The sequence below is a fragment of the Cupressus sempervirens genome, chromosome 3 (assembly GCF_028749045.1).
Source record: "Cupressus sempervirens isolate cs-2001-9-10 chromosome 3, ASM2874904v1, whole genome shotgun sequence".
Classification (NCBI taxonomy): domain Eukaryota; kingdom Viridiplantae; phylum Streptophyta; class Pinopsida; order Cupressales; family Cupressaceae; genus Cupressus; species Cupressus sempervirens.
In genome coordinates this window covers 438,393,182-438,410,296 of record NC_143120.1, presented here as the reverse complement: position 1 = coordinate 438,410,296, position 17,115 = coordinate 438,393,182, and the positions used below count along the sequence as shown (strand labels likewise).

Below are 17,115 nucleotides of genomic sequence, written 5' to 3'. Positions count from 1 at the left end.
GTTCTTTGAGATCTCTAGATTTGTATTGCTCAAATCCTTCAGTATATAATATCATTCAATTAGATATTATATATGTTATAATTTTATTATTATTAAAACTAAAAAATTTAAAGACAAGAGCCTAAAACACAACGATAAATTATGAGCCTCTTAATTAGGAGGTCTTGGGTTCAAATCTACTCAAGCCTGACTAATAATAACAATAATTAATCACAACTAATAATAAACCTCTTACTAATAAAAAATAAAATAATTTTTTTAACACTAATTATTATTAAAAAAAATAAAACTATATTTAAATATTAATATATTATATTTATTATTTTTTTGTATTAGATATAATTTTAGACAATATACATCAGATATATTGTTTGATCAACATTTTAATCTCTTATATTATTGTTCTAATGGATCTAATACGAAAAATTATAGAGTACCAAAGCATATTTACAAAATATTGCATATACCAAAGGTAAGTACTCAAAACTATGAAACTAAATGTATTCTAATCAATATTAGAGCATTGTACATAGCTAGAGCTCAAAATTCATCATTTTATAACTCATATTGCTCATGGTATAGGGCCACTAGACCATTTAAAAAACATAATTTTAACATACACCTTTTTTTTGCAGTACAACACCCTCTGGTATGACCACTGCAGTTAGAAAAATCTATTTAGGTACAACATCAAAAAGTATTGCAGTTTGCTCTAATTCTCTTCTTCTTTGGGCTTCCATATGAGCAACAATATTTTCAAGATCTACTTTGAATGAAATATTGTTTGTAGTTCTCTTAGCCTGTGTGTCACCATGACAGATTTTTTTGGTATATACTCTAATGTATCCATTTTTGAGTAAGTTTTCAAATATCTCCCTTGTGATCCTGAGAGTAAAAATCACATATCAACAGATTCCATTTACAATGTGTCTCTTGAGAGACTTAATATGCACTCTGGTATGACCATTAAAAAATATATTTTCTAGATTTCTAGAGAAACCAAATAACCTCATTAGAAGGAATAGACAAGAGGTAGTTAGCATATTTCTTGGGGCATTAAACATTACCCACTATGATCGCTCAACTTGATTGATATTGGATCCAATAGTAAGACTAAATGGACACCATACTTATTTAGTAAACAAACATGAGAAGAAAATGTGCATAATATTTTTAGGAAGTCTACATATGGGACACATTTTAAAGCCTCCTTTTGCAAAAAATAAGGGTAGTTTATGTAGCAACGTTCTCCAAATGAAACACCTCTTCTTTAGTTCCATGGATTTTCACCATATGTTTTTGAGAATGGAATGCCAAGCAAAGATTTCAAGATTTGGGTTATAGGTAGAAGAAAGATGGGAAATAATGTCATTGTTATTAACAAGGGTTGCATAGATAAATTTGTATTTAACATATGGGAGAGGCATACCATGAGTCCATAGGAAGGAATAGGGTTTGTCTTCAATAACATCACAATTTCTAGGAAGATCTAAAGAGAAAACAACATCTCTTAATATGGAATAAGTTCTCCATTATGTAAGGGGTATATTGAAGTTTTCACATAGTGCATGCCATTATATGATTTATCCATTGTAAATAATATCTTTAAAGATTTTGATACCTTTGTTAGTCCATCTCTTGGCTAAGATTCATTGGAAAAGTTTTAGATGTTCATTTAAATGCTTAAGGTTCCACCATATGGATCTCTCTATAGATAAAATTATTAGGATCAATTAATATCATTTTGTGTTTAACGAATGTCCTTACACTATCGCATGCCTTCCAAACTGTTTTAAAAATGACTCACCTTGTTGGTTCGATAGAAAAAAATATTGTAATCAATATTTTCCAGGGGAAGACTAGACCTTGAGAGCTCTCAAGACTAGGTACAATTTTAGATAAATTATACCTGATAAAGACCTTCCATGGATCTTCACTTTGTAGGGACTCAAAAATCCATTTTTCTGCTAGTGAGTACCATGAGTTTTAAGATCCTTCAATCCTAATCCACCTTTACATTTACTCATTATACACCAATCACATTTGACTTGATATATTTTCTTCTTCTCCTTCCCACTAGACCAAATAAAATTCCTAATTTTCTTCTATACGAGATTAAAATTGTTACTAGATAAAGAGCTAGGTAAAGGAGTAGTATATATTGTATGAAGACAAGATTTTTTGACATACCTACACCCTACTTGTCATGGCTAGATAATGCTTATTCCATCTCTTGAGTTTTTTTATCTACTCTTTCCCTAGTCTAGTTTCACATATATCTAAGATTAGGGCTAGCAACAAATGGAACACCCAAATAGCTTATTCATAAGCTAGGTTACCCATTGAGTAAAGTACTTAGAAAACTAGTCAATGGGATCAACTTCCTATCCCAACATTACTAATTTAGGGAGAGAGACTTTGCTACCAAAAGCCAAACAAAAATGTCCATTTTGTACATTAAAACCTCAAAGACTCTCTTCACTAATTTAATCAATATAGATGTATCATATGTGAATTGAATGTTTGACAACTCTTCATTATTAGGAAGAATCACTTCCCTAACTATGGGAGATATCTATTCATCCCTTCAAAGGTAGTAAATTGCTTCTACAACCAAAACAAAATAGAAGGTGCAAGGGGACATCCTTGTCTGATAGACTAGGTAAGAGAGACGGTATCAGATCTAGTACCATTCACTTCTACCATAGCATGTGCATCCATCATGAGTGTTTTAACCATATGAAAATTTTGATTTTGAAATCCAAGCACTTCTAACATCAAGAAGATGAAGTTCCATATAACTTAGTCATATATGCCTTCTCAAATTCTATAAACAACATAAAAATATTATAATTATATTCCTTTTCCCAATACATCACTTCCTAACATGTTATCAAATTTTTAAGAATGCATTTTCCTTTCACAAATCTTGTCTATATCGAGTTAACCTCCTTTGGTAGGATAGATTCCAATATTTTGGATAACATTTTGGTAATAATTTTATAGGACACATTAAGGACAGTGATAGGTCTCCAATTTTTAAGGAGAGACTTATCACCCTTCTTTGGGATGAGCTTGATCAACCCTCTATTTATCTTATCTCCCAAAGATCCCACTTCAAAAGCTTCTTTATACAGTTATAACAAATCCCACTTGATCCAAACTAAATACTATTTGTATAATTTCATTTGTAGTCCATCTAGACTCAATGTTTTGTTTTAGATAACAATATTCACTTCTTCTAGTAAAATCTCCTTATGTAGCTAAACCACATCACTCCTTATAAGTTTTTTTGGTATGATAGTTGTGATTTTATTTCTAGAAAGGGATTCAACATAATGTTTTCCTTCTAATGTAAAGAGCTTACAGTATAAGTTTTTACAACCATTTAGTATACCCATTAATTGATCTAATATATTCCTTTCATTGTCCAAAATACTATCAATATGTACTTTTTCTTTTTTACATTTGAGGATTTGGAAGAATTAATTTGATCCTTTATCACCATGCTTAAGCTAGTTGAGTCCATCTCTTGTTTTCATCCCCATTATTTTAGTATTTTAAACCCTTCTTAGTGTGTTCTTAGCCTAATATAGTGCATCATTGGCTTTTTGTTGGTTTGGTTTTCTTTTAGAGACTCCTCGACTATGAATAGATTATTGTGCAACCATGTTTCCTCCCTTCTCATACCTTTTGCTAATTTTCTCCTAACTATATGAAATTAACCTAGGACATTTCAATTCCATTTGTCTTTCTAATTTTGCATAGTATAATTAGATTAATTGAGGAATCTAATTATTCCTACTTCTTGCATCACATCTTGATTGAGGAGGAGTTTAGTGTTAAGGGAAAAATCTTCTCCTTCCATTCTATTATCCTTTTGAGGAGTACCAATAAGACAAATGGTAATAATGGGTTGATGGTCAGCAAGAGTATAATGGGACACTTGAGAACTCTCACTCAATTCATCCTTCTTAAAGAAGAGTATATATTTATTAGCATAAAAGTGGTCAAGTATACAATAAGTCATTTTCATGTCCTATTAAAAATAACGCCAAGTATACCAAAAACCCTTATAATATCCTCTTTTGTTATCCATAGGATCAAAGGTTCTTAGCTTATTACCATGATAGATCAAAAGAACCTCCCATATCCTTTCTATTAAATTTTTGCTCCTCACAAGTTGTTAGAAGGTCCTTGTCAATCATATTAAAATCACCTCCTATAATACATGACACTTTGTCCAATTACGTCATCCATTTATACAATCCAAGTCTCTCCCCATATTCATTGGGGGTATATATTAAGGAAATTCCTACCTTCCCTTCCCGCATCTCCAAAATGACCAAAACCATGGGAAGAATCTCCATTTAACTATCTAATTATGCCACTTATGGTTTATAAGAATGGTTGCACCACCCTTTCCCTTGACATGGTCAATCTTGAAGAGGGTTATTCCCTCTAAATGTGTTTGGGACTAATTTTAAGGGTGAAAACTATTGCTTTAAGCTCTTCAAATAGAAGGAATTCAATGTTCATATGACTCCTTAGAAACATTTTCAAAACATACTTCCTGCCAAGGGTTTCCAAGCCCCTCATATTCCAATAAATGTATTTAATCTCCATTGATACAATTTAGGATTCAATGCCCATGGGGCTTGAAATGTTTGGTAATACTTAGGTAAATGGCCCTCGAAACCTCTAAGGTCTATTTTAGATGAGGAGCCAAGGGGGTGTCCCCTCTTATTCTTTATAACAAATACATGAGAAGAAACTGTTGAAGAGGTACTATCCCTTCTAACCCTCTTCCTTCTCATAGGGCCTTCCTTGGTTTTATTCCTTCTATCATATGAGTCTTCAATCTTGATATCCTCTAATATAATTAGACAATAAGGCACAATGATCAATGAGTCATCTAATTTATCCTCCACACCATTCTTAGCCTCGACCTCTCCCATGCTAGGTTGGGGCCTATCAAGATGGTGATTATAGAGTCAATCGTACCTTCATCCTAGTTTTCTAGGACAGGAGGTGCACCCTACACCACACATAGGTTTAGACTTGGGATAAGAGGGAATCACATTATTAAATTTGTTCTAATGGGAAGGGGTAGAGACCTCCTCCTCAATATGTAGATCCTGTATGAAGCTATTATTGTTAGGCTCTTTATCCATCCCAGAGATTCCAATACTCATAGGGGTATTTGTTTGATTGGGGGGTTGCTCATAGTATTGGGTTTCTTTCCATCATTCTTACCAATTCTCTTTCGATAGATATGAGCTTCAGTTCTTTATATGACTTCATATCTTTTTTAATGATTTTCTCAATTGCAATTTGTTGGGCATTCTCGGCTCTAAAGAGGTTAATCACAAAAGTTTCATTAGAGGGATTCAAGGATTTAGCTAAAGATGGGATAATGACAGGGGCATTAAAACAAAAAATGTCTTTAATAACAACATGAAAATAATCAAGTTCTTAAAAAGTGTAGGAGGTCATATGTCACATGCTCATTATACATGGATGTGACAAGGTGGGTAGGAGGTGGGGGGAGGGGAGGGGGAGGGGGAGGGGGAGGGAAGAAATGGAGGATCACCTTACAGGGTTGTTTAGGGTTACAAGGGGGAACGTGAGTCCATTAATAGTTTGGTTGGAAGAATATGGTATCAAGGTGAGGAAGAATGGTTGCAAATTCATCCATCCAAGCATACTATTAATGGACTCAAGGGTTCTAGGGATCCATTACTATAAAAGGGGGAAACATTTTCTACTGTTACCCACCTAGGGCATGAAAATCTCGCAACCTCTTAACTGTTAGATTAAGGAGTCCATGTTATAGCCCAAAAGTAGGTACCACTAATGGACCAAAATTCTTTCACCAAGACCTCTACTTGGATATAAGAATCATTAAAGAAAATAATAATAGACCATTTTGGATCACTATGCAAAATGAAAGTGAGAACACTAGTTTATGCACCTAGACAAATTGGAACTAGTTGTTACATAAATTCCTAGAGAGAAATTTTAAAAGATTCAATGTCGCAAGAAAAATGGAAGCTTTCTTAAGTCTATCCTTTTCATTGTATATTTCCTTATAAATAATTTGATAGTTAGGAGTAAAAAAATAGGGTTGAGCCTTTAGAGTGCTCATCCACAAGTATTCCATCTATTTCCTTGGTTTGTGGATGAGCAAAAGTAGCAAGGAACAAAGCTCTAGTCTCCTTATCTACAACACCAACAACCGCTTCTACAAAATGACCACAATCTTGAATTGGACGAAATGTGGCTAAATGACACACCTTTATTTGGGCCATCTCCCACAACAAAAGCATGTACATAGAAATAAATGTAGGGTGTGAGCTAAGCATAAAGAAATTGACTTTGTATGGAAGGAGCAACTACCACCTCATGCACAGTCAACTTCTCAAATTGAAAAACTCCAATTTTCATCCTTAAGAATGAACCTCTTGAGTTTCATTATAATGCCCCACCTAAAGATCCTTGGAACACAAGGATAAACATGTACATAATAATTTTTTTCTTAAGATAAGGTACTAACAATAACATAAAGTAACCAAGTGCAACAATGAAACATCTATTTAAGATAATAAAATAGGGAACATGGCTAAAATCACATGTCCACCTATGCAATCAGAAGTCTTACAAACACTTCCAAAGATTCCCAAGCACCAAAAGATAACTCAATATCGAAAGATCACATAAATCAGGAGAATGCCCAAAGTAGATTTGGATAACATCTATAGATCTCAAGAGGGGAATATTGAGCTACCAATCCAAAGGAAGATGCTCTTTTAAGCCCAAAGTAAAAGTTCCTAACATGGTTAAACATACAAGTCCATCTCCATCTAACCATAACATGATCAAGAATAGCAATCAAAGACCCTCAAATAGTCCTACATGAGATGAGGGCTCAAGGTTACAACCACTCATCTATTGGACACCATGCTAAAAGACAAATGTTGAACCCTAAATTATGGCTAAGTCTGCAATCTTGAAGCCCTGAAATTTTTATAGAATCTTAATCCTATTTCCTAGAGGGCTAGAAAATAAAGTTTTTTTTTTCTTATACTTAAATGATATATTTTATACACCCTATAACTAATCTATTTTGATCCAGGACAATGCAAGACCCAAAAGGGTATCTGAAACTATAAGTTACATCTTCTCCAACTATGTGGAAACACTCACTATTTTTCATATGAAAAACAACCTCAATGCTTGCACGAGTCAGGATTGCCTATGAGGCAAGTATACTCCATGAACTAGGTGAGACACCCAACCAAGTTTGCACAAGACTTCACTCTTCCATGTAAGTATATACATACTCATGCAAGGCTCTGCTCTTCCATGCAAGTATATACATACTCATGTAAGACTTCACTTAGTCTAGTGACAAAAAAATGATAGGCGTAAAAACATGAAACCTCCACACCGAGGAGTACTAGATCCATGAAAATTGAGGAATGATCACTCGAGAGCATGAAAGTAAATCTAAGAACTTAAATGAAGCTAAAGATACACATCTCAATACATACACAAATTAGATCAACCTCATTAATAAATGGAAAGTGCATAAACAACATTACAGTGAAAGGAATCTATCAAAAGAGATATAACCGAACAAAATCAACCTTCCTCATTTTCTCTCTACCATAATGGCATCATAAGATCTCAAGGGCCCTAAACATACCCCTGAGCATGAACCTCAATTCGCCAACAAGATCGTTAGATTTGTCCCATGAGATCTTTCTTACCAATAAATCATCCATTAACATCACATGAAATAAGAAACAGATAACATTAATCTACCAATAACATCACTAATTCAAAAGAGTGGTAAGAAGTCTCAACCAAGAAATGTGATACAACATCATGATAAAAGAATGCATCAAGTAACATACTAAACATCATCAAAACATGATATCAAATGCATCCAAAGTAAAGCATAAATCACAAGAGAACATACTTCAGATACACCGAAGTACCAAGTGAATATTTAACACTGACCTCAAACAAGAAGTAGACCATCTATGTACACTAGTCCCCAACAATGGTATAGGTAGCTACTCCTACCAACAATTTGGTACTCACAAGACAACATTCGTCATGCTCATAGAGATAATGACCCGACCATAATCACATAAGATAATCACCCATGGCTAACACACACACCGATCAAGAACATGATACCAACATCTATATGATCATGAAGACAATGCAATACATCAAGTCACTGGCTAGATCCACTAAGGATAACTATGTAGGGACTCAAGTGGAATGTAAATCGCTTGGCATCAGAGAGCCTAATCTAAAATAGTATGCTAAATCAACTCCCTTAAGAGGCTACATAACCAGTGCAATAACATCAAATCCAACAGGAGTTGACACACCTTTGTGTGGTAACATCAACTCCAATTTAGAGGCCACACATCATGCCCTCGTATAGTATGGTAAATCAACTCCTTCAAGAGGCTACATTCAATACAAATATTCTCTTATCTTATCATTAAGTTTTATTTCTCATTTATTAATTTTGGTTATCACTTGTTAGAACCTCTTCACATTACCTTGTCGGCCACTCATGGGCCAGGGTACATGAGTGAAGCCACTCCACTGCCTACCCTACATACCCATGGTCATCACATTATAAGTGCTCGTAGGCAATGCAAGTTCTCAACCCAACCCCCAAACGAACAATTCCTCAACCGACCTAAATATGGGAGTTCGGGTCTTACAAGATCTTGTTATACACACGTGCATGTGCTCATGTGTGGGCACAACCATCCACACTAAATCAAATGATAAATGAGGGTTGGATGAGAAAACAAGAAACACCAAGTGCAAACACTCCCTTAATTAAGCATATAGCTGCGAGTACAGACTTGGCATAAATCCTAATGCACACATACTAAAACCATGGTCGAATTAGAAACTAGGAATTCATTCCGAATCAATGACCAAAATTGGTGCCCAAAAACACTTGAGAGAACTAGGTGGCACACAAAACGAGGTGATGCAAAAATCCCTAAAAAATGAAGGGTGTCAAAAAATGAAGAAATTAAAACCCATTATCCAAATGGTTACCAAACTCTCAAAAATCAAATAAAAACCAAGTTTCAAGCTTGTATGCAAAAATGACCAGCATAATGACCCAACAATTACAATTTCCAAAGTCAAAACCCTCAGATGCTCACACACGCCCAACTGGGCCAAGTAAACATATGAAAACAGAGGCAAACACTAGTTGTCAACCTCCAACCCTAAATTAATAAAAACTAAAATTGAAATTGACCAAAACTATTTAAATGAAAAAGCTCTACCTCATAGCCAAAAGGGTAGAAATGGAAACTAACACTAAAAAATAATGGAGATGCCAAAGTCAATGAAACATTCGACAAAGGAAGAGTTTCTTGCTTTGAATCCAATGAGCCTATTCTTGTGGTGATCCCACAAGCACAACTCACCCAACGAACAAATCACTAAAAAGATCACGAGGAGTTTTGGAGGATTTGCTCCAAAATTCCTAATTCAAATGTGAGAAGTGAAGTCTATCCCACTTTTTGGGTCATATATGCACTTTTAAACAAAGTGACATATAAAGGAAAAATAAGCAACATGATAAACTAAATCCCCTTTTTAACTTAGATAAATCAAAAGGGGCTTTAGTTTCTTACATTAAAAAAGGGATTTAGTTTATTATATAATATAAAATAATTCAAATCAAATATAAAATTCCCTTAAATAATTAAATCACAATAATTAATAACTTTTGCGACCACTGCAGATTCCTAAATGCACAGACACACTCACATGTTTAATCACAAATGCATAATGAATCTGAATTTACTAAATTAAGTGGAGGGTTTATTATTTTAATTAAACATGATACGTTGACCATACAAGGACGACATTGGCTAGGTATGAACAACTGAATCACTAACTCCACATGCCACAACTAAGGATAAAAGTCTTGCACAATAAACAACACGATCAAGTTTGGATGCACAATAATAATATAGCCAAAGCAACAATGCTCGAAATTGCGTAAATAATCATTTAATTAATTTCATTAAAATATTCTATTTAAATCATTCATTGACATCATAATAAAAGTTTACTTCTAGAACGATATAAATATCCATAGCACAAACACATCAATCATAATCTGATAAAATACAAAACAACAAGATATCATCATTAGACATCATGTCACATCACTAGCATCATCATGTCACATCACATGCAGATATGATCAAAGTGAACAATGTAAGATCTAACATCTATCAGTTATGATTCTTTAAAAAAAATGTTTAAACATCCAAGCATCTCAAATGCACATAAACATGAATATCACAAAATATCATTGAACAAGATATGTCATGCTACAAAATGCAACAAGGAAGACAATACAATCATATTCTATATTTATTGTTACTTATATTATATAAGATATAAAACACCAAAAGAAACAAATCAAAATAAATTACTTAAAATAAAAAACTATTTATAATACAATATTCCCATGTCATTCATGAAGATAACTAACACTTAAAATTAATTGAAAATAAATAAATCTTTCAATACTTGAAAAAACTGTATCATTTGCAAATTGAAAATTTGTTCGGCGCCATAGCCTGTGCTGAGGAATTAGTGATAGAGTCGTACAGATGCAACTTGTCAAAATAAGGGGCGGGAGCTGATTTGATTCAGGAGAAATAGGAGGGCGGAGAGGATGTTGGACACCTTGGATTCTTTTCATTTAAAAATAAAATAGTGATGGAGATTGTCAAAGATAAAGCATTTAGCAGAATCTTTTTCTTTTTTCTTTTCAATGTCACGGTACAATCATTGTGTCACTACAATGGCGAACAACCGACTAAAGGCGTCGCTGAAATTCTGAGAGCATAATGTTGATTTACAGCTGTGAAAACCCATTTGATGTTGATGGAAGGGAAAGATGACTTAGTGGCTTCCAACTGGAACCCTAATCAACAGCCCCAAATTTACAGGCATTTTCTGCCATGGAATTAAGGGTTGCCCTGGCATGCATTTTGGTGGTGCTTTTGGATGTCATCGCAGGAATTTTGAGCTTACAGGGAGAATGGGCTCAAGATAAGGTAAACTGTTGATTAAATCAATAGCTCGTTAGATTTAATACAATTTTTTAATAATATCGCATCACTTTTATGTGCTTATAAAGAATTTTGTTCGATTCTTTCATGACGATCGATCCATTGAACATTGATAGAAAACTGAATTTTGGAAACATTTTTTTCTACTACTATATTCAAAACCCTACTCTGTTTCTTAGATAGGTCGGATCACAATGAATGTAAAGATTATGAAATGTGCTGTGTTGGTATGTATTGCTTCAGGTGAGATATTTTAGGTCTTTAACATTTAAGTGCAAAGTAGCGAGTAATGCTGCATTTTGGCATGGGGTAGCTGCAGCTTCTCTTTTGTTGGTGGCTCACATTATTGGTAATGTCGGTGGAGGATGTATATGCTTTTCTTCAACACCACACCGCCATCAACATTCATCAGTTCACAAGCCAGTTGCTGTTGCCTTTCTGCTGCTTTCTTGGTAAGCTATTTTTTAATGTAAAAGTGCTTCTGGTAAGCAAGCTTTCTGTTCTAGTAGATTACTGGATTTTTCCTAGGGTGTACCTGTGACCATTTCCTCCGTTGATTCTAATGGTTCCATATTGACAGATATAAAATTGACATTGGGAAATGGATCCGGGGCTCTGACTGTCTCAAATGTTCACTATTTATAGTGCATTCAATCATCTAGTACATCTCAATAGTTAAAATAGATTAGGCATACCCATTATTGCTATTAGAATTTAGTTGGGTAGTTTTTTGAGTTGAATTTACTTATTGTTCTAAGGGTAGTAGTTCACATGAACTGATTTTTTATGAGAATGGATGAAACACTAATTATTCACTGTATCAAGGTAATGCACACAGACTGAAGGGTTAGGTTCTTTAGGTAGGTTGTCTATCCCAGTACAACTTCGAATCAAGTGCATTTAACCATAGGATTTCTTCTTAAGTTTAACCATAGGGTTTCCTCTAAGGTTAAATCCACTTAGCTTGCTACCCCATTTGCAAAGCCATCCAACTTCAATTCAATGACATTCAACAATTTAATGACATTCAACTGTGGAATTTTCTCACTTAGCTTGCTATCCCATTTGCAAAACTTTCAACTAGTGTATTTTATGAATCACTCGTCATAGAGCCTCTTTAGCTCATTAATTCATAAATTAGAGATATTTACCACAACAAAACAAATTGCAATATTGTAATTAAATTTCAATTACAATTTGACTTGCTGTAAAAAAGATCTTCTACTTATCATATATAATATTATTGTTTAAATATTATTTTAGAATTTTGATTCATAATTTTAAAAACATTAGTCTTCCATTCTTAGGTATACATTTCAAATGAATTTTCTATGATTCTATCTGTATTGTGAATTCTATTCTGATAATTTATTTTTCAATAAGTATTTGAAACTAAGTTGTCGATCAAAGCAACTATTAGCACAATTTCTTTCCAGAAAATATTTTTTGCCTTATGTCAGGGCTTTATTCTGTGCTGTGAGATTGTACGAACTATGCTCTAATTAAATGAAATTTCATTAATAATAAAAATAAGAGTTACAACAGATAACTAACTGCAAACATTCCATTCCACTCAAAAGTAAACTAAGGTGATCTCCTTATCACAGGTAATCATAAGAATTCCTAATCTGTTTTCACCCTTCTCAGTCTAATTACGCCTTCATTTTATGAAGGTGCCGAGCTCTTTTCTAAATCCAACGACAGACAATGTTAAAGAGGCAATGACTACCGTTGCAGCAATCTGATGCATCTATTTATTACCACATTACACGTCATTGATTGTTTCTGGTTGCTATCTGATTATCGCTTTTTCACAATCAACTGTTCATTTATTCTGGCTTACTTCAAATGAAACCTTATTAAATGGGTGCATATTCATCGCTGACTGTTTTGCGTTTCAGGGGCTGCGAATGAGGTGGTGTAATAACATAACCATATAATCCTACTTCTGATGAATTACGAAGATCAAAATATGATAAATCCAATACTGATTTCCTGTATGGCCCTCGGCTTGTGACTAGAAACCACACTGGAATTCGCTCTAATATGTGCACCAATCTTCCGCTTGCCGCTCTTCTACCCATGGAACCCGCGAATAATTAATGCCCTCTATTTTGCCAATACCTGAGTAATTTCTTGGAGACAAATTTTGAGAGTCTGCATCACGTTTGGATGCACAATCTATGCACATTTTTACGCCCACACGCTTTTTCCTCCTCTGTATCGACACGTAATCTGCACATTCATGAAAAGTGAGTGAATATTATCTGTAATAACTCTAATTCTTTAACACTTTTGCCAATTAGTCTATATAATCTGAATAATATAAAGGATTAGATGGCTTACATCTTCACACTGGCTCACTTTGTTAATTGCTGGACTTCCCCTGCCATGATTGCTTGGGCCAAACGTGATTATCTTGTTAATACTTCCCATATTTCGTGCTTCCAGTTTCAGGAGAAAGTGATTCAAGCGCTTTTGACGAGAATTTTACCTTATTTGTGAGTTATAATGATTCAATTAACTATAACCAGCAATCGAAGTAATTTACAATGATTCAATTAATATATTGATAGAAAGAGGGAACTGTTTATGGACAGAGTCCAGAGTCCAGACATACTGGCAGAAGAGCTTTCATGGGCAGCTACACAATAGACACCTTTTATGGCCACATGGAAGTAGGAGTCAGAACTGTATGCATAGTTCAATGCCTTAATCTAATAATCACTGGAGGCTATGATAGGATAGTGAAAATTTGGAACCTGGAGGAAGCCCTGCCAATAATGAGTTGAAGGCCTCTTGATTGTATAATCAGAGACATTGAAGCAGATATGGGTATTCTTATGGTTGGTGGTGATGACTTGTCTATAAGACGCTGGAGAGCTGCAACAGAGGGAATTTCAATGACTAATGTTTTTGATATTTGCAAGAAGAGCTATGAAATTTGCTTGCGGGGACACCCCGGGCCTTTTATGCTGCCTTGGGCTGGACGATAATGGAATACATAGTGCATCATGGGAAATGAGCATTAGGGTGAAGGATAGAGAGTCTATGAAGTGTGTTAAAGTGTTGATGCATATGGATTGGGTGTGGTCATTGGTTGTCACAGTTCCACGGGTTTTTGGTGCTCCCAGGTCAGGTTTATTCTCTGCACTTTAGTCAATGTCATCTAAACAATATAGAGATAAAGAGGGAAAGAGAGATGCACAGATAAAGAAATTAAAAATAAAAAAATGTGGAGATATACATAAGGAAAAAGAAAAAGAAATAGGGAGAGATATTAAGAGATAAATAGAAGTAGAGAGCAATGGAGAGATATATCAAGAGAAAGACAAATATAGATAAGTAGAAATGGAGATATAGAGGGGGGAGATAGAGAAAGGGAGACCAAGTGACATGAGAGAAATAGAGATATTTTGAAGAGAAATGAATAGAGTAGTAGAAAGAGAGGGAAGGAAGAAGAAGAATAGGGGAGGGAGGGATACACATACACATATAACCCCCTTCTTCTTTTTATTTCTATCTTATTATATATTTCTATCATATCTATTAAATATATACATCTTACAAAAAAATCAAATACTTCTATCTTCAATTAATAGGTTTGCACCTTCTTTCAATTTATTTCAAATTTTAAAATATATCTCTTTCCACATATTTTCAATTAATTTTAAAGATAGATTAAATCATTATGAGAGCGTGCAAGATGATTGGACATTTGATTGTTCATCTCATAAATGAGATGAAAACTTGCATTAGAATTGATAGAAGCTTGCATCAAAATTGACAGTACCCAATCACCAATAGTCAATGTAAACTACTTTCATCAAATCTATTGCTGGACAACGAATCACAATCAAAAGATAAGATCTTGTCCATGAATTTCTACTCGATAAAATTTACTTCTTGTGATAGGAACTTTGTACTAGATACTTCAAACCCAAGCAAGTATTTAAACACGGGAGAAAGAGGCAGACAAATACAAAGTTGACATAACCCCCAAGATTTTTCAGTCTTCAATATGATTTACTATCCTCTATACCTCAAATCTCTGAGAATCCTCACTAAAACACACATGAATACAACAACTAGGGGAACAAGAATAGATCAAAACCATAACAATAGATCAAAATTAGAATAACAACTAATTAAGATCAACCTTTGAGAAAAAAACAAAAACAATTTTAGCAATAATCACCTCCTTACTCACCAAATATTTGGTATTTGTGTTTCCATTGGATCATATCAATATCTTTGAAATAAATGATAAGAAATTTATATAGATGGATATAAGTATAGAAAAATAGATGTAGACAAATATATGAATAGAAGGAAATATAGAGAGGAGTGCAAGGGAGATACATAGCGAAACAAAGATACATATACAAAGTAGTAGAGATGGAATGAATAAGAGAGGAGGGAGAAAATGACATAAATGGAGAGGTATAGAGAGATGAAGACAAATAGAATGATAGAAAGAGATAGAAAGAGGTAGATAGAGCTAGAGAGATGTAGCTAGAGGTAAAGGGATAGAGAGATCAAGAAAGAGGTAAATAGAATTATAGAGGTACAATTGGATAGAGGTATATAGATTTATTAACAAAGAGTAATGTCATTGTTCTCTATCAACTCTTCTCCTCTTCATATATTTTTTCATAATTGAACCTCAATATATCTTCGACGTATCCATTGCACACCAAGGTGTGATTGCTAGTTAGTTACAACTATCATACATATACGATTGATTTTTACACATCTTTATAGCCTTGACAACAACTATTTAAGACTTGTTTTAGTATTATTGTAGAGTAATATAGCTTCAAATTACAAGTTGATATACAAACTCATAATATACTTATTTAATTTTGTAAAGAATTATTTTACTTTTTTATTTATTTCTGAATTACATATTTATCCTTCCAAGCTGCCATAACTAGTAAAATACATAACCTATGAAGTTGTACGTTAACATACAAGATTGATTGAAGTGTGTTCTTGTGTGTGTTCCATCATCTTGGCATAAAAGTTACAATAATGTCAAATTGTTAATGGATCTATCTATGTAGAAATGCGTTCTAATGGTTCAATAAAATGTTTGGGTGATGCAGGGTACTTTTAATCATAGGATTGGGGCTTTTGATAGTTGGAGCAGTCTCCAATTCTAAATCTAATGAATTTTGTAGTTTAAGTAAACACAAGCCTTTGGCAATTGGAGGTTTGGTGGCTTTCATTCATGCTATTGCAAGTGTTGCTTATTGTTTTACATCAAGGATTGTGCATGTTGAGAAGAATCATAATGATACGGAAGGTTCTACATGAACAATAGATGAATTAAATTTGAGAATTTATAGAATTTTGTTTATTGTTGATTCATCAATGCAAATATTGTTCTATGTTAATATTTTTTAGTTATTTTTTCATTTGTTAGGTATACTCTTTAAGTTGTTTATTATTTGTTTTATATTTTAACATGCTTATAATACAAAAAAGTAGAAAAATAATAATATATGAATGATTGTTAGTGAAAAACACTAAGAATAAGTAACTTGGAGATGCCCTTGAAATTATGGAACACGACTTAATAGTATTAAAAGAGAGGAATGATGGATGAGCAACAACTCATGAAATGCCTTAATTTATAACCTTAAACATGGTGGTGGTGATGGTAGTAGTCAAAATAACATGAATTAAAATGAATAATATTAATAATATTAATAAATAGAGATGTAGTGCACACATTAAGGGGCATGTGGTCAAGTAAGTCTTTAACTAATCATTTTGCAGATTTTATTTATAATGATTTCTCGACACCATTAAATCATTGACCAGGACATGGTTCCTACCTTGAGTGGTTGATGAGTTTGTAGCAAGTGTACAAAGTGTTACAATAGAAGACATCTTTATCACTTGCATGTTGTCTATAAATTAATATGTGAATAAATTTTGAGGCCATTTCTTGATGTTG

General features: G+C 33.6%; 1 protein-coding gene and 1 long non-coding RNA gene across 2 annotated transcripts; both read left to right on the top strand.

The window, feature by feature from the left end:
• The first annotated feature begins 10,707 nt into the window (after positions 1-10,707).
• On the top strand, positions 10,708-16,549 carry LOC149566937 (protein DESIGUAL 2-like). Its single transcript, XM_089820157.1, has 3 exons — positions 10,708-11,135; positions 11,394-11,602; positions 16,259-16,549. Exons 1-3 carry the CDS (start codon positions 11,040-11,042, stop codon positions 16,467-16,469), a joined length of 516 nt encoding a protein of 171 aa, XP_089676283.1. The 5' UTR covers positions 10,708-11,039; the 3' UTR covers positions 16,470-16,549.
• Positions 11,609-13,503, top strand: LOC149566938 (uncharacterized). The gene is made up of 2 exons (XR_016362316.1): positions 11,609-12,938; positions 13,052-13,503. It is a non-coding gene; the product is annotated as an uncharacterized LOC149566938 (long non-coding RNA).
• Positions 16,550-17,115: the final 566 nt, after the last annotated feature.

Coding starts and splice junctions, on each gene's coding strand:
- LOC149566937 (XM_089820157.1), top strand. CDS start 11,040: ATGGAATTAAGGGTTGCCCTGGCATGCATTTTGGTGGTGCTTTTGGAT. Junction 11,136..11,393: donor GAGAATGGGCTCAAGATAAG/GTAAACTGTTGA, acceptor GTATTGCTTCAG/GTGAGATATTTTAGGTCTTT. Junction 11,603..16,258: donor GCCTTTCTGCTGCTTTCTTG/GTAAGCTATTTT, acceptor TGGGTGATGCAG/GGTACTTTTAATCATAGGAT.